This window comes from Coregonus lavaretus (assembly GCF_964263955.1).
Source record: "Coregonus lavaretus genome assembly, chromosome: 3".
NCBI classification, from domain to species: domain Eukaryota; kingdom Metazoa; phylum Chordata; class Actinopteri; order Salmoniformes; family Salmonidae; genus Coregonus; species Coregonus lavaretus.
Genome location: NC_139990.1, coordinates 51699092 through 51712751, shown reverse-complemented (window position 1 = coordinate 51712751; position 13660 = coordinate 51699092). Strand labels below are relative to the sequence as shown.

Genomic DNA, 13660 nt, shown 5'->3' with positions numbered 1-13660 from the left:
CATGGAAATTAAATAATTAGAAATAAGCATATACAGTTGAAGTCGGAAGTTTACATACACCTTAGCCAAATACATTTAAACTCAGTTTTTCACAATTCCTGACATTTAATCCTAATAAAAATTCCCTGTCTTAGGTCAGTTAGGATCACCACTTTATTTTAAGAATGTGAAATGTCAGAATAATAGTAGAGAGAATTATTTATTTCAGCTTTTATTTATTTCATCACATTCCCAGTGGGTCAGAAGTTCACATACACTCAATTAGTTGGGTGAAGTTTGGCCCATTCCTCCTGACAGAGCTGGTGTAACTGAGTCAGGTTTGTAGGCGTCCTTGCTAGTACACACTTTTTCAGTTCTGCCCACACATTTTCTATAGGATTGAGGTCAGGGCTTTGTGATGGCCACTCCAATACCTTTACTTTGTTGTCCTTAAGCCATTTTTCCACAACTTCGGAAGTATGCTTGGGGTCATTGTCCATTTGGAAGACCCATTTGCGACCAAGCTTTAACTTCCTGACTGATGTCTTGAGATGTTGCTTCAATATATCCACATAATTTTCCTTCCTCATGATGCCATCTATTTTGTGAAGTGCACCAGTCCCTCCTGCAGCAATGCAGCCCCACAGCATGATGCTGCCACCCCCGTGCTTCACGGTTAGGATGGTGTTCTTCGGCTTGCAATCACCCCCTTTTTCCTCCAAACATAACGATGGTCATTATGGCCAAACAGTTCTATTTTTGTTTCATTAGACCAAATCAAATCAAATCAAATTTTATTGGCCACATGCGCCGAATACAACAGGTGCCGACATTACAGTGAAATGCTTACTTACAGCCCTTAACCAACAGTGCATTTATTTTTAATAAAAAAGTAGAATAAAACAACAAAAAAGTGTTGAGAAAAAAAGAGCAGAAGTGAAATAAAATAACAGTAGGGAGGCTATATATACAGGGGGGTACCGGTGCAGAGTCAATGTGTGGGGGCACCGGCTAGTTGAGGTAGTTGAAGTAATATGTACATGTGGGTAGAGTTAAAGTGACTATGCATAGATAATTAACAGAGTAGCAGCAGCGTAAAAAGATGGGGTTGGGGGGCAGTGCAAATAGTCCGGGTAGCCATGATTAGCTGTTCAGGAGTCTTATGGTTTGGGGGAAGAAGCTGTTGAGAAGTCTTTTGGACCTAGACTTGGCACTCCGGTACCGCTTGCCGTGCAGTAGCAGAGAGAACAGTCTATGACTAGGGTGGCTGGAGTCATTGACAATTTTGAGGGCCTTCCTCTGACACCGGTATAGAGGTCCTGGATGGCAGGAAGCTTGGCCCCAGTGATGTACTGGGCCGTATGCACTACCCTCTGTAGTGCCTTGCGGTCGGAGGCCAAGCAGTTGCCATACCAGGCGGTGATGCAACCAGTCAGGATGCTCTCGATGGTGCAGCTGTATAATTTTTTGAGGATCTGAGGACCCATGCCAAATCTTTTCAGTCTCCTGAGGGGGAATAGGCTTTGTCGTGCCCTCTTCACGACTGTCTTGGTGTGTTTGGACCATGATAGTTCGTTGGTGATGTGGACACCAAGGAACTTGAAGCTCTCAACCTGTTCCACTACAGCCCCGTCGATGAGAATGGGGGCGTGCTCAGTCCTCTTTTTTTTCCTGTAGTCCACAATCATCTCCTTTGTCTTGGTCACGTTGAGGGAGAGGTTGTTATCCTGGCACCACACGGCCAGGTCTCTGACCTCCTCCCTATAGGCTGTCTCATCGTTGTCGGTGATCAGGCCTACCACTGTTGTGTCGTCGGCAAACTTAATGATGGTGTTGGAGTCGTGCCTGGCCATGCAGTCATGGGTGAACAGGGAGTACAGGAGGGGACTGAGCACGCACCCCTGAGGGGCCCCTGTGTTGAGGATCAGTGTGGCAGATGTGTTGTTATCTACCCTTACCACCTGGGGGCGGCCCGTCAGGAAGTCCAGGATCCAGTTGCAGAGGGAGGTGTTTAGTCCTAGGATCCTTAGCTTAGTGATGAGCTTTGAGGGCACTATGGTGTTGAATGCTGAGCTGTAGTCAATGAATAGCATTCTCACGTAGGTGTTCCTCTTGTCCAGGTGGGAAAGGGCAGTGTGGAGTGCAATAGAGATTGCATCATCTGTGGATCTGTTGGGGTGGTATGCAAATAGGAGTGGGTCTATGGTTTCTGGGATAATGGTGTTGATGTGAGCCATGACCAGCCTTTCAAAGCACTTCATGGCTACAGACGTCAGTGCTACGGGTCGGTAGTCATTTAGGCAGGTTATCTTAGAGTCCTTGGGCACGGGGACTATGGTGGTCTGCTTGAAACATGTTGGTATTACAGACTCAGTCAGGGACATGTTGAAAATGTCAGTGAAGACACTTGCCAGTTGGTCAGCACATGCTCGGAGTACACGTCCTGGTAATCCGTCTGGCCCTGTGGCCTTGTGAATGTTGACCTGCTTAAAAGTCTTACTCACATCGGCTGCTGAGAGCGTGATCACACAGTCATCTGGAACAGCTGGTGCTCTCATGCATGCTTCAGTGTTGCTTGCCTCGAAGCGAGCATAGAAGTGGTTTAGCTCGTCTGGAAGTCTTGTGTCACTGGGCAGCTTGCGGCTGTGCTTCCCTTTGTAGTCTGTAATAGTTTTCAAGCCTACCACATCCGACGAGCGTCAGAGCCGGTGTAGTACCAGAGTACATTTCTCCAAAAAGTACGATTTTTGTCATTATGTGCAGTTGCAAACCGTAGTCTGGCTTTTTTATGGCGGTTTTGGAGCAGTGGCTTCTTCCTTGCTGAGCGGCCTTTCACGTTATGTCGATATAGGACTCGTTTTACTGTGGATATAGATACTTTTGTACCTGTTTCCTCCAGCATCTTCACAAGGTCCTTTGCTGTTGTTCTAGGATTGATTTGCACTTTTCGCACCAAAGTACGTTCATCTCTAGGAGACAGAACGTGTCTCCTTTCTGAGCGGTATGACGGCTGCGTGGTCCCATGGTGTTTATACTTGCGTACTATTGTTTGTACAGATGAACGTGATACCTTCAGGCGTTTGAAAATTGCTCCCAAGGATGAACCAGAGGTGGAGGTCTACAATTTCTTTTCTGAGGTCTTGGCTGATTTATTTTGATTTTCCCATGATGTCAAGCAAAGAGGCACTGAGTTTGAAGGTAGGCCTTGAAATACATCCACAGGTACACCTCCAATTAACTCAAATGATGTCAATTAGCCTATCAGAAGCTTCTAAAGCCATGACATCATTTTCTGGAATTTTCCAAGCTGTTTAAAGGCACAGTCAACTTAGTGTATGTAAACTTCTGACCCACTGGAATTGTGATACAGTGAATTATTGTCACGGTTTCGGCCGAGGCTGCCTCTCTCCCTTGTTCGGGCAGGCTTCGGCGTTCGTCGTCTCCGGAATTCTAGCTGCCACCGCTATATGTTTCATGTTCGTTTGCTTTTGTCTGTTTGTTTCCACACCTGTTTCTGTTTTGACGTAATTAGTGTCCTATAAGTTTCTCGTTGTGTTTGTCTAGTGTTGTGTGTGATTGTTTCCGTCAGTGTTGTGTTTTGCTCGGTTGAGCGTATTTCTCCACTGTGCTGGAGCTTATTTGCACCTGTGTGTGCACCGTTACATTTTGTCGCACCTGTTAGTGCGCATTTACCTTTCGCCTTCGTGCGTGTTTTTGCTGTCGGGCTTAGTTGTCCTGTTGCCTGTGTTGGGCCAGTATTACAGCCTTTGGAACATTCAGTCTGCGTCCTGCGTTTGATTCCTACACTACACCTACAACACGCCCTGACAATTATAAGTGAAATAATCTGTCTGTAAACAATTGTTGGAAAAAGTACTTGTGTCATGCACAAAGTAGATGTCCTAACCGACTTGCCAAAACTATAGTTTGTTAACAAGAAATTTGTGGAGTGGTTGAAAAAACAAGTTTTAATGACTCCAACCTAAGTGTATGTAAACTTCCGACTTCAACTGTATTTCCTATTATTTTATAAACCAAAGATAAAATAAATCGATTTTCGCTCTTCTCACTAATGGCAAATGATTGCATCTTGTTATTATATTTAGCCACCTGTTTTTCTGTTATGAATAAGTGTGTCATCATATACAGGTATTCCCCATTTGTACAAGGCTACTAGGCTACTTTTGCCTTCTTGCAATGCAATACTTCAACCACTAGAAACTGTGCGTACGCATGGTCTAAAGTTTGCGGGGGATAAGCACATTCTAATGTCAATTTCAGTTTTTATAAATGCCAACTTTTGCGTGAAAACTGGCAAACACGTTTTGTGCATATTTTGTTCATATGCAATGTTTATAAATGAGGCCCCTGGTGATTAAACTGTTTTTATGTGTCAGACACAATGACAGGCTTAATGCAGTGATTTAAATAAAATCATATTCTTTATTTTACAAATTTGCACAATAGTGGAATAGTGGTGAACACTCATACAAATAAACACACCTACTCAAGTGCATACACTCATACACAACCCTCTACACACTCACACACACACACACACATACACACACACACACACACACACAGTGGAAGAATGAGAGAAGGTGAAACTCGCGACTGGAGACTTGAAGGCGCCGAGGTCCAGAGTGATGACTCAATCCCGATTTATGACACTGTTTGGATGGCTGACCATCTGTGGGCTATGAAAGGGATCAAACACACCTTATCTGAGGCTTTCTCCGGGGAGGGACGTTCCCACAGAACCCTGGGAGCATGGACACCATTGGAGGTGTGAACACAGAGTAAATTAATGTTACCGTGTGAATTAAACTGTCATGTTACACATTTTGATATGTTTTATTGTACTGTAAGTGTTATGGATTTATTGTTACAGGGAAACTGTGTTATTTTGTTAGCCGCACAGCGGATAGTTCAAAGAGGAGTGACACAGAACGGTGACCCTCCTCAGTTAATGGGGATTCCCCCCCCCCCCCCCCCACCCCCCCCCCCCCCCCACACACACACACGCACACACGCACATACTTTGAACACAAACAGACACAGAATACTCACAAAACATAACATCGCCTTCCTTACTTCCATTGGCATTCAGATCACACATAGTCCAGTTAAACCATTTCACATTCACAATGCTCAAATGACTCAGTGACTTTATCTATTAAAAAAAGGAATGTGAACTGTGAAATATACACAGAGGAGGGTGCTGCTCAACGGTGGGTGACTCCATTCTGTCACGACGTGAACTACACCTCCATTTCTTGAGTCTAATGGAATAATTCCCATAAAGGTGACCAGGCTAGTGACCGATGGGAGAAACCATTGGCTAGTGTTTAGTCAACAGGAGTTGCCATTTTCTGATTTCAGTACAGAGGAGGTGATGTAGCTTAACAAATAATCATGAACAGTGTTCATGATATCAACTTTAATCAGTAAAAACAGTCTTTGATTGTCTATGCAATTGCTTGTGACGGGAGATCCCTATGTTCGGGTAAAAAATACATTTTCACTGTTTTCATTTATTAAGGGTGGTGATACGAGTGAAAGAGGGAGGGACAGTAGTGAGACAACGTGGGAGAAGTGAGAGAAAGAGAGGAGGAAGAGAGAGGTAGAGACCGGCAAAGAGAGAGAGAGAATGTAAACAACAGCAAACAAGTGAAATAAAACCCATATTTTAAGACTTTTCCCCCTCAAATCTCTCTGTTCCTCCTCAGCGACTCTCCTCCCAGATCCTGCTTTGCCTTGGACTACAGCTCCAATAGTGCACCTCTCTGTTACTTCCTGTGTAGCTCTCAGGTGATTGGTGGGTTCTAGACCTCCACCTGGCCCTGGGTGAGGTGGGTTCTGAGCTGCTGGGCTGCGTTGGTGATCTTCCTCTGGTGTCCCAACAGGTTCACCCCCAGGTTCTGCACATCCCTGAGGGAGAGAGGGAAGGAGAAAAGGAGAGAGAGAGTTCAGAAAAGTATCCACTGCTTCTAAAAGCATGATTTGCATTTTATGAAAATAACTTTGTTGATATTGAAATGGAAGCCCAGGACTCACTCCATGGTTAGCCTGCTGACTCTGTCCAGTGTGTCCAGATGCGCCCTCTCAAACTGGTCCTTATACCTGTCCATCCTCAACGCTGTCAGCCACTCACTGACCGTCGCCACCGACGACAGGTCTGTGGGGGTGGGGCTCAGCAGTGGCTGGGTGGAGCTTGAGTTGGAGAGGGAAAGATCGAGATCGAAAATGATTGGCCTAACATAGCAATGATTCAATACATTTACATGATAACATAATAAATGTTCTCCAAAGATCACTGTTTGTGAATGTGATCCATTACTTCTGTTGTGTAAAATATGGAAGAAAAGGCAGATGGGAGGTGTAGTCTCACTGGGGATGCTCTGCCTTGAGGGAGGCAGGGTGTCGTATGAGCCTGTCCAGGGAGGAGAGGAGGGAGTCGAAGCCTAGCCGGTCGCCCCTGTCAGCCTGCCAACACTGCAGCATCAGGGAGTGGAGTGCTGGAGGACAGTTATGGGGGGCTGGGAGACGGTACTGGTCCGCTACAGCCTTCATTACCTGTATTATAGGGAGGGAAGAGAGAGGAGGTAGGGGAGGGGAGAAAGAAGGGGGACAGAGGCAGGGAGAGGGGGAGAGAGAGGCGAAGGGAGGAAGAGCAAGAAGAAAGAGAGAGAGCAAGAGAGAGAGAGAGAGAGAGAGAGAAGGAGGAAGGGTATTAGTAACCATCTGGATGTTAACAAGCTGCCCTATATAGAGAGGTCCCAGCAGTACAGAGGGACTTAGAGATGATTAAACATTCTGTTTAGCTGTCAGTGTGTTTAGTCTCTGTTTGGCTCTCGCTTAACCCTCCCACAACTCACTTCCTGATTGCTCATGTCCCAGTATGGCCGCTCGCCATATGACATCACTTCCCACATGAGCACTCCGAAGCTCCAGACATCACTAGCTGAGCTGAACTTGCGATGCTGGAAGGCCTCCGGGGCTGTCCACCTGACAGGAATCTTACTGCCCTGAGAGGAGAGAGGAGAGAGAGAGATGAGTGGTTGAGCACTGTGAATTTTGAGATCTTCTATTAACATAAGTAGTCTATTAGAGTGGAAATCCAAGAATAAACATCATTAAACAAAACTCAATTTCCCAGCAGCATATACCAGTGAGGCAGTGTAGGTGGGCATGTTGTGGTCCAGGCCCCTCATGAGGCGCGACAGGCCGAAGTCAGACACCTTACAGACCAGGTTAGAGTTGACTAGCACGTTCCTGGCAGCCAGGTCCCGGTGGACAAAGTTCCTCTCAGAGAGGTACCTCATCCCAGCCCCAACACCCCTCACCATCCCTACCAGCTGGAGAACACTGAACTGGTCCTCATTCTCCTGGGGGATGAGAGAGATGGAGAGATAGAGAGCAAGAGGTGGGAGAAAGAGTGGAGGATATATACTGGTCAGTTATGGTAATAAAATGTACTGTTTTCTCAGTCTCACCCTGAGTTAGTTACTGTGTAGATGGGAGTTGTAGTTCTTGGTATAATCTGGTGTAGATGGGAGTTGTAGTTCTTGGTCTATTATGGTGTAGATGGGAGTTGTAGTTATTGGTCTAATACAGTGTAGACGATAGTTGTAGTTCTTGGTCTAACATGGTGTAGATGTTGTAGTTCTCACCCTGAGGAAGGCATCCAGCGGTCCATTCTCCATGAACTCAGTGATGATCCTCTCTGGTGGGCTACGGGTGACCACCCCCTCCAGCTTCAGCACGTTGGGGTGGTCAAACTGTCCCAGCACCCCCGCCTCGGTCATAAACACCGCCTTCTCTCTGTCTGTCACGCCCCAGCGCAGCGTCTTCACTGCCACTAACACCTCCCTACGACCCAGGGGCCGGTACCGCCCCCGAGACACCTCCCCAAACTGGGCTGGAGAGAGAGAGAGAGAGAGAGAGAGAGAGAGAGAGAGAGAGAGAGAGAGAGAGAGAGAGAGAGAGAGAGAGAGAGAGAGAGAGAGAGAGAGAGAGAGAGAGAGAGATTGATTGATTGATTATGAGTTGAGTTGAGTTTGGACCCAGCTTGACTCCTGGCCCAATATATGAGCTATGAAAACACCAGACAAGCTTTTTTTTGTTTTTTACAGAACTATCTTTGTAAGCATGAATCAAACCAGGACCCCTACCTGCACCAATCACCTCTTCTATCTTGATGTGAGCGGGGTCAATCTCACGGGCAAACTCCTTGACCGCCTCACTGGGGTCCTCATAGGTGGAAGGGTCCACGTAGTACTTCACCCCCCCTGACAGAGGTAACACACAGAGCGGGGATGTTTGTAGTGAAACCAGATGATTGTAGTGAACCAGTACAATAACATAGAATAACAATATAAGTCCTGTACAGTGTGTTGATGTACAGTAGTTGGCCCTAGACTTTGACATGTCAAGCCATGCTGTGTGACATGCTGCATGATGGCAGAACACTGAGCCCAGAGGGATAATGGCACCCTCAACAAAAACATGCTGCGTTTGGACAAGCAGAAAATGTATTTCTTCCTCTCCCCATCTTTCTCTCCCTTTCATTGTCCATCTCTTTTTCCCTCTGTCTCTCTACAGATTTCTCACGCTGTCATTCTCTCTTCTTCTCTCTTCTTCTCTTTCTTTCCCTCCCCTCTCCCCCTCTCCCCCTCTTTCTCCCTCAAGCCCTTGGGGTTATGATGGTAATGGGCATTAGACATGGTCACTACTTCCATTCTCCTCTATAACACACTGCAGAGGCATCCTCTTCACCAAATGTCAACAACACCATAGAAGTAGGATATACTGTATGTGCAGCTGAGAATATTACAGACAGAATGACAGTTCCCTCTAAGTTATATTCAGTTAATAATACTCATCATACACCCTGACTCACCTTTGTGGCTGATGTACCTCTGGAGTCTGTCACTGTAGGGGCTCTCCCTCCTCTTACTGAGAAAAGACACAACGAACCAGTGTTTCAGAACATTGCACTGTGTGTGTGTGTGTGTGTGTGTGTGTGTGTGTGTGAGACTGAGTGTGAGATCAGTGTGACATCATCATGTATGTGTGGATAGGAGTTAAGGACCCACTCACCTGCGGAACACAAAAACGACCACTATCGCCGCGACGACCAGGAGGAAGGCTGCCCCGCCCATCACAGAACCGACCAATAGAGGGAGCCGATTCTGGATCTGCTTAGAACGCTCCTCTGAGAAAGAAAAAGTGAGAAACAGAGAGAGATTTAGATGGTGTGTTTGACTGCGCGTGTATGTGAGTGTGTGTATGTGTGAGTGTGAGTTACCCAGGGCCAGTGTAGTGAAATAGATAGTATGACTGTAGGGGCCGTAGCCCCTCTCATTGCGGGCCCTGATCTGGAAGGCATAGATGGAGCCAGAAGCCAGAGAGCTGACAGTCACTGTGTTGGTCTCACTGAACACACTCACTGCACTGTCCTCATCTGAACCCTGGGAGAGAGGGAGGGAGGAAGGGAGGGAGGGAGGAAGGGAGGGAGGGAGGGAGGGAGGGAGGGAGAGAATGATTAAGTCTCTGGGTGTATGTACTTGTGTGTACATACATAGGCACAAGCCTATGTGCGTGCATATGTGTGTAGCGTATACCTTGTCGTAGTATCTGAGCTGGTACTCCAGTATGTCTCCATTGGGTCTGTCGGGCTGTGGCCAGGACAGGGTGATGGAGTCTGGGGCTCGACTCAACTGGTGCAGGCTAGGGACCGGAGAGGGCACTGGGAGAGAGAGAGAGAGACAGGGAGAGAGATGTATGAGCTTTGCGAAGAAAGAGGGAGGAAGAAAGAGGAACAGGAGGGAGAACACAAGCTGGCCTTGCCAGATCACATAATTTCTGTATTGACCAGATGGGGGCAGCATGACATAGACTAGTGAATGAGCCAGCTCTGTAAAGTGCTGTATGGCCAAAGATTTGTCTAACTAACCCAAGATAGACCAGAGCCTTCCGTTTAGAATGGGAGCAAATTAATCATAGTAGGCAGAGTAAGCAAGGAGGTGGGCAGAGCTAAGCATAAGCTAGTTAGATCCTATTGGAGTGTTCTAGCATTATTTGCATATTTCTGTTTGGGAATGCCTACTTTGAAGTGCCCATGTGCAATAACTCAATTTGTCCTTGCTCTCCTAAACAATGCAATTTTTAGAAACATTGGCAAAGGGTAAAGTCTACAAAACACAGTCCACGCTGTTTGTTACAGATTATAGTTTTGGAAACAGAAAACTGTATGAAATTAAATGTTTAATCGATGAGAAAATTAGCAGAATGTCGGCCACTGGGCTTACTCTCATCACCATATTTGGTAGTGAGTGGAAACGCCAACCAGATGCTTCACATTTATACATCCATTGAAATATCTGGCTCATTGTTCTATCTGTGGTATGGACTTTCCTGCCAGACTTATCTCAATAAAAAGTTACACGTTTCTTTCTGTCTGTCTATAAACTGTCTGTCTGTTTGCCTGTCTGTCTATAAACTCTCTCTCTCTCCGTCCCTCTCTATATCTCTCTTCTGAGCATAATGTGAGCTGACAGGATATCGAGTCCAGAGAGCAGGAGCGGAAAAGATGGAGAGCAGAAAAGAGAGAGAGATAGAGACTCACCCATACTCAATGAAACTGATGTAGACTGACAGACAGACATGAAGTACACACACACACACACACACCACATAAAAATGACAAACTGAGAGTTTATTCCTTTACTCTCTTGTCACTCTCCTTAAAGAACAACTTCACCACTTTTCAATCGCATATTCATTATCTCCAGTACAATACCAGTGTCTACATATGTGAAAACGGTGCATTTCTAGGTTTTGTAAAAATATAAAGCTAAAGAGTTATACCTGATGACATCATCAAAAGTTAAAACAAAAAAAACTGTGATTTTCAAACACTATGAGATTCGTTGTGACGTGGGGAGCAAGACTAGAAACGTGTTGTTTAATCCTACACTGTGATGTTACAGAGAAGCATTTTTTTAGGACCTTTCTTCTTATCTTTTTAACCACAGATCATAGAAACGCGCTGTTTTCACATATGTAGACACTGGTTTGGTGCTGGAGATATTGAATATGAGGTTGAAAAGTGGCTGAAGTGCCTTTTAAGCCTGACTCATGCTCTCACCTGATTGGCTCGTAGTGAAATTGATGCTGGTGAATTGAGGTGGGAAAGGACTTAGAACTGAGACATCATTGACCGCTTGTACCTGTCAATCAATAGCAGGAAAAAGTGGACAATGTTAGGTTAACTAAATGGATGTACATTTAATCCAGTATCTATATGAGGTAGGTGACTCTAATGCAGGAGTTTTATACCTGTATGAGGTAGGTGATGGAAATGTAGTATCTGTAGGGGGTAGGTGATCAGGGGAGTTGTAGTTCTACCTGTATGATATAGGTAACTCTAGTGCTCATGGGAGTTCTAGTCCTACCTGTATGAGGTAGGTGACTCTAGTGCTCATGGGAGTTGTAGTCCTACCTGTATGAGGCAGGTGACTAGTGGTCATGGGCGTTGTAGTTCTATATGTAAGAGGTAGGTAACTCTAGTGCTCATGGGAGTTGTAGTCCTACCTGTATAAGGTAGGTGACTCTGGTGAGCAGGTTGTTGAGGGTGACCTTGGTCTGCTTGATGCCAGTCTGGGATGGGGTGAAGGTGACCGCCTCCCCACACCAAGAGCACGCCCCCGGGGCGGTGAAGGTGGCCGAGGGACAGATCTTACACATCACCCCGTACGACACCTCGCTACGACCACCCATGTCCACTGGAGGGCGCCAGCGCAGAGACACCCCACCGTCACCACCCTCATACTCCCAGGAGACAGAGGTCGGAGCAGAGGGAGAGCCTGGGGGTGGGGGGGGGGGGGGGAGATTAAACATTTTGAACCTCTTTGGGTCAGTAATAGTGCCAGCATTAACACATAAAAACAGGACTCATCAACTCCAGTTCACACGTGATCATATCGTAGGGATGGACAGAGAGAATGAGCGATATCAGAGAGAGACAGAGAGGGAGGGATGGGGGCTGGGGAGACAAATGGGGGTTAGAAAGTAAGGGCACAATATATGTTAGTGAACAATAATCAAATCATTTAAATATAATCTAGGAAGAGAGGAAGAGAGAGATTGATAAGAAGGGAGGGAAGGAGAGAGAGTAAGGGAGGGAGAAAGAGGGAATGAAAGAAAAGGACAAATTAGAGAGAGAGAGAAGTAATAGAAGTAGAGAGGGATGAGTGCATTCAGGAAGTATTCAGTATTCACACCCCTTGACCTTTTCCACATTTTGTTGTGTTATGGTTTAAATTGAGATGTTGTGTGGCCTACACACAATACCCCATAATGTCAAAGTGGAATTATGTCTTTAGACATTTTTACAAATTAAGTATTCAACCCTTTTGTTATGGCTAGCCTAAATAAGTCCAGGAGTAAAACTTTGCTTAACAAGTCACATAATAAGTTGCATGGACTCACTCTGTGTGCAATAATAGTTTTTAACATGATTTCTGAATGACTACCTCATCTCTGTACCCCACACATACAATTATCTGTAAGGTCCCTTAGTCGAGCAGTGAATTTCAAACACAGATTCAACCACAAAGACCAGGGAAGTTTTCCAATGCCTCGCAAAGAAGGGCACCGATTGGTAGATGGGTAAAAAAAAAGCAGACTTTGAATATCCCTTTGTGCATGGTGAAGTTATTAATTACACTTTGGATGGTGTATCAATACACCCAGTCACTACAAAGATACAGGTGTCCTTCCTAACTCAGATGCCAGAGAAGAAGGAAACCGCTCAGGGATTTCACCATGAGGCCAATGGTGACTTTAAAACAGTTACAGAGTTTAATGGCTGTGATTTGAGAAAACTGAGGATGGATCAACAACATTGTATTTTCTCCATAATACTAACCTAAATGACAGAGTGAAAAGAAGGAAGCCTGTACATAATACAAATATTCCAAAACTTGCATCCTGTTTGCAATAAGTCACTAAAGTAAAATTGCTAAAAATTCTACTTTAAGTCCTGAATACAAAGTGTTATGTTTGGGGACTCCTTCAAGACTGTTGGAAAAGCATTCCAGGTAAAGCTGGTTGAGAGAATGCCAAGAGTGTGCAAAGCTGTCATCAAGGCAAAGGGTGGCTACTTTGAAGAATATAAAATATATTTTGGTTAACACTTTTTTGTTTACTACATGATTCCATATGTGTTATTTAATCGTTTTGATGTCTACACTATTATTCTACAAAATGTGTAAAATAGTTAAAATAAAGAAAAACCCTTGAATGTGTAGGTGTGTCCAAACTTTTGACTGGTATTGTATGTAAATTGGATATTTCTGTATTTCATTTTCAATACATTTGCACAAATTCACTTTGTCATTATGGGATATTGTGTATAGATGGGTGGGAAAAAAATTAATGGTATCCATTTTGAATTCAGGCTGTAACACAACAAAATGTGGAATAAGTCATGGGGTATGAATACTTGCTGAAGGCACTGTACATATTATATGTGCTGAAGTAGATACTTAGCTCTGGATAAAAGCATCGGCTAAATTACTAAAATATATATGTTACATCTTCTCAAGAAAGGTGAAAGCTTTTTAATCAGACATCTATTTGTTCCATAATGCTGCTGGTGCATGTAGTTCAT

General features: G+C 45.0%; 1 protein-coding gene across 1 annotated transcript in view; it reads right to left on the bottom strand.

The window, feature by feature from the left end:
• Positions 1-5807: 5807 nt before the first annotated feature.
• The window catches only part of LOC311111003 (ephrin type-B receptor 5-like), a gene marked incomplete at both ends in the record, with an annotated part of 48455 nt that continues 40602 nt past the window's right edge, over positions 5808-13660 (bottom strand). The window contains 13 exons of the mRNA XM_084153685.1: positions 5808-5913; positions 6040-6195; positions 6374-6558; positions 6861-7010; positions 7152-7370; positions 7656-7903; positions 8157-8273; positions 8885-8940; positions 9085-9199; positions 9293-9455; positions 9609-9733; positions 11135-11216; positions 11581-11852. Coding sequence (XP_084009811.1) covers positions 5808-5913; positions 6040-6195; positions 6374-6558; positions 6861-7010; positions 7152-7370; positions 7656-7903; positions 8157-8273; positions 8885-8940; positions 9085-9199; positions 9293-9455; positions 9609-9733; positions 11135-11216; positions 11581-11852 — 1994 coding nt within the window. The remainder of the gene's footprint in view (positions 5914-6039; positions 6196-6373; positions 6559-6860; positions 7011-7151; positions 7371-7655; positions 7904-8156; positions 8274-8884; positions 8941-9084; positions 9200-9292; positions 9456-9608; positions 9734-11134; positions 11217-11580; positions 11853-13660) is intronic.